Raw genomic sequence first — 6,184 nt, forward strand, 5'->3', positions numbered from 1 at the left:
ATTTGATTTTCAAGAAATTTAATTTTGTGAATCTTCAAAAATCTGTGAAATTTGTTATCCTTGAAATGAACCCGCCATACGGTATTCTCAATTTATTCTCAATAATTTTCTCAAAGTCTCAAACAATCAATTTTTGCACTCCAGTAGTGTTTTCAAAATTGGTCTTCCAAAAAGATCTAGTCCAAGTTTTTAATAATTTTTCTGCAATTACCATTAGCCTCAATTCCACCCATTAATTATTCCACTCAATCCACTGTTATTCCTATTTCCATCCAATTATTCCAGCATTATGCCTTATATGAGGATTATGCTGGCATAATAGGCTCATCCCTATAATGCAGTTAAATATAATCACCCATATTTTTAGCAAACTAGTTTTGCCACACCCCTTTGCTACCTGTGCACGTGAAGGGGCACAGCGGGCCATGCCAGGGTGAGACCATAGATTTTGTGCACAAGTGAGTATGACTATCTTACTTCCAGCATTAGTATAAATGGGAGATGAACCAACAGAGTCATCGGAAACAGCAACTGAGCCTAGTTTAGCAGATTCATACTTGGACAACTTATATTCACCTATGAAAACAGACACAGTAATAAAAATAACTCAGCTCATGCTAATCTTGCCATAATTTAATATTATTGAATAATATTATTAATATTATTTACATTTTTTAGCTATTTCCTCAGCTGCATTCCTAAGCTGCACAGTCTCAGCATTAAACAATATGAGTGCAAAGTCGTCCAGAAAATTTGGTAATACCTCTACCGTAGCAATGACCTGTGCGACAAACTCTTGTACTCTAGCCTGTAGTATTTTCCCACACATTGTATCAAGGAATGCTCTCTGCTGCTTCTCTGTAACTATTCCACAATCCACACAGTCATTAACTACACCACGAAAATCAACTTCATTTTTGGAGAGGGCCTCGTTTAAAGTGGCAGTGTTTCTTGTAATGGCTTTCTTTGCTGCTTTCTTCTGTTGTCCAGACATTCTCAGTTCTGAAGGACGGGATAAATCTAGCTCTAATCTAGAGCTAGAGCTAGACTATTTATATAGGAGTTGCAGCGGAAGTAATTAATGGGAGGTGTGACTCATTGTCAGCCATCTTGGGTGTCAAGACTGCATGTTGGAGTATGTGAATCGAAGGAAAAGTCCTGTTCTAATGATGTTTGAGGTGAACTTATACTATCAAGAGCAAGCCAAGGAACTTCTCAATACATTGCATCATTCTTGGCTGAAAAGACACCATTACAGACTGCACTAGAGCACTTTGTATAAGAAGCAGACCTACTCCAGGCAAAGGAAAAGCTTCAAAAACATTTGTAAAACAGCTGCTGTCAGTTATCATTATACAAGTGTAAAATAACAATATTACGAACTTTACAACTTTGAAACACCAAATACTTGGCTGTAGTACTACACGTAAGTTAAGTGAGCGTTTTGCTGCTGCTACAATTCACTACAACAGTCTATTCATTCAGGAGTCATGCAATAAGTAAAATAGCTCCTAGACTTGCTATTGATAGTACTAGTTTATCTCAAACATAATTAGAACAGGACTTTTCCGCTGTGATAAGATAGATAAAGTTGGTCGTAACTGTTCCTCTACCTTGCCTATATAGTTTCAATTGACCATCTATGAATTGACCAATCAGACTTTTTAAACTACCATGCATGAATGAATTAATGGAAGCCTTGCAAAAATACCACTATTAGATTAACCACTTGCATAAATATATACTGGGAACATTATTAAGGTTCAATCCGCCAGGATATTTGGGCTTTGTGTGAATTCAAAACAACATGACAGCCACGACTATACATCTATGCCACATGTCATAACTATGTCTCCATGAATATTATGTTTATTACTATTACATATGTATGCCTATTGCATGAGATTGTTGTGGATATCATGATAACAGAAATTTTATGCGTCCCATACTTATGAAGCTTTAAGGTTAAAGTTTATACTAGATTTAGTAAGATAGAGTAAAATTTACTATCACAGTAAGTATCACTCCTACGACACACTCATGTCATAGCTACTTATCAAGCTGCAAAGTTAGTTTGTCAAATTTTTGTTGAGCAACTTTCAAAATCCACTGATTAGAGTCTGAACACTAGGCCAAAATCATGTGGAAAACCCTGTGTACATTTCTTATAATAGTGGCATTCAGTATTGCACATACACGTTACATGTACTACATGTACATGCATTCAATTATGTACATGTATGCATTCAAATTACTTTCCTTTCCTTTCTTGCACATACAAACAATCACATACACACACACACACATTCACACACACACACTCACACACACACACACACACTCAAACACACACACACACACACTCACACACACACATACACACACACACTCAGGCTGGTGAGAGCTATTAATTAGTTCTGATATGATAAAGGAAGGGATTAATAATTATGTTCATATCTGGAGAAGAATGGGAGAAAGCTATGAACTGGTAAAGCATAATTATTATGCCCATACCTTTAGATGGACACATACAGCGTATTGTATGTATAATGAATGCGTATAGTCACTACAGTGGTTTATTTGTTATTTCAGGTGCAAGTAGTAGGTTCTAAAACCAATTGCTAATATTTAATTATAGTATACATTTGATCTCTGTCTATCTCCTCAGGGTCCCAGTGTATTATTCAAATATGTGGCATTATATGCAGCTCATCTGATAAAGTCCAATGCTTCATTGTCAGCTCTTAAACTGTTCACTACATATGGGGCTCCTCCTTTACCCCAGAACTTTAACATATGTGACCATAATTGACAAAAGGGCCCTTATGGCGGATTTTAAAATTCATCTTTAAAATGAAAAATATCAACCTGTGAGTGCTCTGTTAGTCAACAATTGTTTCTATAAGCTACATAGTAACGTTTTGCATCCTCTGGAGTAATTTTATGATTAATGGAGCTCAGGAAGTTGGATTTTTTAGGCTATAAAGACCAATTTTCCTATCCGCCATAATGTACCTTTTGTCAATTATGGTCACATATACAAGAGGCTCTGCATGGAAGTGTTTGGAGAGAATCTTGAAGGAGGGGCAGCTTATCCAACCTACTCTAGTCTCAGGAATATGTTATTCTCTATTGTAAGTACCTGTTAGTATACAGTACTGTATATAGTAATGTGCATACATTAATACTCATGTACATGTACAGTATATCTTGGAAAAATTCCAATTGTAAATTTCTGCTATAATTCTATGGAATATGGACACACACATGGTACAATATACACAAGAATTTATACACACATGTATGTACAGTGTACAGTACAATGAGTATAATGTTTATGCATATTAAGTTAGTGTACTGAGTTTCCAATGTACAATGTATTATTGTATAACATACCGTACTTGTATAGACTGTTGTATGTACACATGTATAAGTATATGTATAATGTTTTATCATTTGATTTCTTGTACTGTTCCTTTATACTGGCAGGTTGATGAGCTATCACGTACATCAGAGTCTGGCAGTTTGAGTTGTAGAGAATTTGAGCAATATCTATTGGTATCGCATTATCTTGCTACTCGATCAGCTTGTAGTAGAGTACCACAGCTCAATGGTATAGTAGCTAAGATATCAGTATCACTCCTACGACACACTGATGTCATACCTGCTGATAGAGCTTTCTATCAAGTTGGGATGTACTGTAAGGTCAGTATTATAGAGTATGATAGGGAAAATAGAGGAGAGAGAGGGAAAATAGTTGTACCATACTCACCCCAATTAATGCACCCTCCTAATTATTACACCTTTACATGGCTTTAATAATAAAAACTTAGCCTCCTGGTCAAGATAATTATATTTTTGGGAGGTGTGTTGTAATTAGACATCTGTTTACAGGCATGTACATTGCTATGCACCTCCACCTTTCATTCATAACTGTTCCTATCTAAATAATGTAATGTAATTATTTATCAAGAGGTGTGATAATTGGGCCAGTATGGTGATATTATTTGTGCACCAAAGTATTCGGATTGTGCATGCACCTGTCCTGTACCTATTTAGTGATTAATTGTGTTCTATCAATAGGCAGTTGGATTGGAAAGCATGGCATTTATATTCTATAACAGATTCCTGGATCTCAGTGAAGTAAGTATAGCCAAGAGTAAAGCTATGATGGTATTACTTTTAATTTTCCAATGTCAGGCTATTGAAGAGGGTTCATTGGATATGATTGATAACAGTAATTTTGTTGATACTGATATTCCATTTGAAGTAGCACTGCCAGAACAACCTTTCATGACAGTAAGGAAACATACATGTACAGTACAGCTGAATCTACACTCTCATTAACATGTATATCCTATACTACAGAAACTTGTTGTAAGAAGTTGTTATCAAACTACTATAGCTCGCCCTCTATTATAGATAATTTTTATGCCCCTTATGTCAATTATTTTTGCTTCATGTTCACACTATACAAACACTTAGCATACATGTATGTACATGTACACGTACCTATAGGATTACATTGTAAAGTTCTTCTGTTTGTTACAGGAGGATAAACGAGAAGAGATTAAGGAATGGGTACTGGCCCTCTCCATGGACAGACAGGTGACTCATAATGAGAATCAACCCATTACCTTATTCCTTTAATCCAGGTGGAGCAAACACTACCACTTGATGATGAGAGACAGACTTATGTTGCATCATTGACATCACCTCATACTGGAGTCACCTCATTACCTTGCATTGTAACAGGTCCGGCACTAAGATACATGTACATGTACATGTGTACCTTTAGCCAAACATCCTCTGGGCAACTTTGTTGTTTGGTATATGTACATGTACACGTACTTTATTTTCTGTTGTGCAAAAAATCCTTTTTCTGGCAGCAATGTCTCAGTAGAGATCAAAGTATAACCACAGAGTTGCCTAGGGGATGGATTTAATCTAATCTATATGTAAACTGTCTGGGATGCAATATTATGTATGTGTGTAGGTTATCCAGCATTGAAGCAAAAGGTTGAGTTTAAACGTGGTGGGAGGTGTGCTAACAAAGGGGACTGGACCAAGTTTGTTATGAATACAAAGGTCAGAATTATAAAGTCAGGAAACTGAAAATAATTTCTCTTTCTCTCTCCACAGGCATCTCAAAATGAAGAGTGCTTGGATGTTGTTCATTTTATAACCAAGTGGTGCGGTCAACCACTAAATCCAGCTCACACGTTCTAAGACATTAAAAGTTTACTGTAGTAAATGGTGCATATGCCATTAGCAGATACATCACTTAAGATTATTTTATCAAAAATTTTTAAGAACAATGCATTCACAAAAATTAATTAGCTATGTTTCAGAAGTAGAAGCAGCCTCGCAGAGTGCTCCTTATTTCAGGCATCTGGTGGTACCGATATGTTTTACCATCCTTTGTAACTTTCTTGGGCTCACCTGCCACTTTATGGTTAACAACTAGCAGTATCTTTTCAATGCTAAGCTTTGATCCATAATCAATAATGGCATTGGATAAAGCTGTGATGTAGTGAGAGCCACTGTCCTCGCCTCTCAATGCTCTATTATTGTCCACTGTACTGAAAGCAAATAGGAAATCAGCTTCTGGAGGTAATTCAATACGACCATCAGAAACTATTACCTCCTCTTCTTCTCTGGAAGGAATTGATAAGTCAGATACCATTCGTTCTGGCATTCCATCCCCTCGACACGCCTGAAAGATCAATATTTTTGGTTTCCCAAGGAGCATGTCACAATTAACAATATTTGCCAGTTCGGTGACAGTAACTGGTGTACCATCAACTCCTTCAATTCCTGCTGGACTACCATGAGACAGAATACAGCAAATGAAGCTATCATGGTCACGAGTGACATCTTCCTTAACTGCTTTTTCAATAGCTTTCTTCATTGAATCAGCTTTCAAGTTTAGCTTGGCAGTAACTTTGTATCGATATTTTTCAAATGCTTTTATAAGCTTTTTTCCATCTTCTTTTGAAGAATCTCGATTTCGCCTCCTATCTGGAAATTCAACATTGTTAATAATCAATACAATGCCACGATTCCTTCCTGGGTTGGTTGTGTAGTGGTACACAATATCCTCATCAGGTTTTTTCCTTTTTGGCCATGGCCAATCACTAGTTACCTATTATTAGACATAAGGATAATATCATCAGTCATAGAC

General features: G+C 36.4%; 2 protein-coding genes across 2 annotated transcripts in view; one reads left to right on the top strand and one right to left on the bottom strand.

Moving 5' to 3' along the window:
• The window catches only part of LOC105313667 (caspase-3-like), a 9,121-nt gene that overhangs the window by 1,890 nt on the left and 1,047 nt on the right, over positions 1 to 6,184 (bottom strand). The gene's annotated exons all lie outside the window — the stretch shown is intronic.
• On the top strand, positions 2,347 to 5,314 carry LOC109584073 (intraflagellar transport protein 172 homolog). Its single transcript, XM_019999657.1, has 10 exons — positions 2,347 to 2,488; positions 2,669 to 2,794; positions 3,036 to 3,134; positions 3,490 to 3,705; positions 4,084 to 4,143; positions 4,201 to 4,299; positions 4,552 to 4,608; positions 4,656 to 4,755; positions 4,997 to 5,088; positions 5,143 to 5,314. Exons 1-10 carry the CDS (start codon positions 2,423 to 2,425, stop codon positions 5,227 to 5,229), a joined length of 1,002 nt encoding a protein of 333 aa, XP_019855216.1. The 5' UTR covers positions 2,347 to 2,422; the 3' UTR covers positions 5,230 to 5,314.

This window comes from Amphimedon queenslandica, unplaced genomic scaffold (genome assembly GCF_000090795.2).
Source record: "Amphimedon queenslandica unplaced genomic scaffold, v1.1 AMPQUscaffold_13251, whole genome shotgun sequence".
NCBI lineage: Eukaryota > Metazoa > Porifera > Demospongiae > Haplosclerida > Niphatidae > Amphimedon > Amphimedon queenslandica.

Bases quoted from the DNA above. Each gene is read 5' to 3' on its own strand.
- LOC109584073 (XM_019999657.1), top strand. From the start codon at position 2,423: ATGATAAAGGAAGGGATTAATAATTATGTTCATATCTGGAGAAGAATG. The intron at 2,489-2,668 runs GTAAAGCATAAT...CTATCTCCTCAG, and splicing joins TGGGAGAAAGCTATGAACTG to GGTCCCAGTGTATTATTCAA. The intron at 3,706-4,083 runs GTCAGTATTATA...TTCTATCAATAG, and splicing joins AAGTTGGGATGTACTGTAAG to GCAGTTGGATTGGAAAGCAT.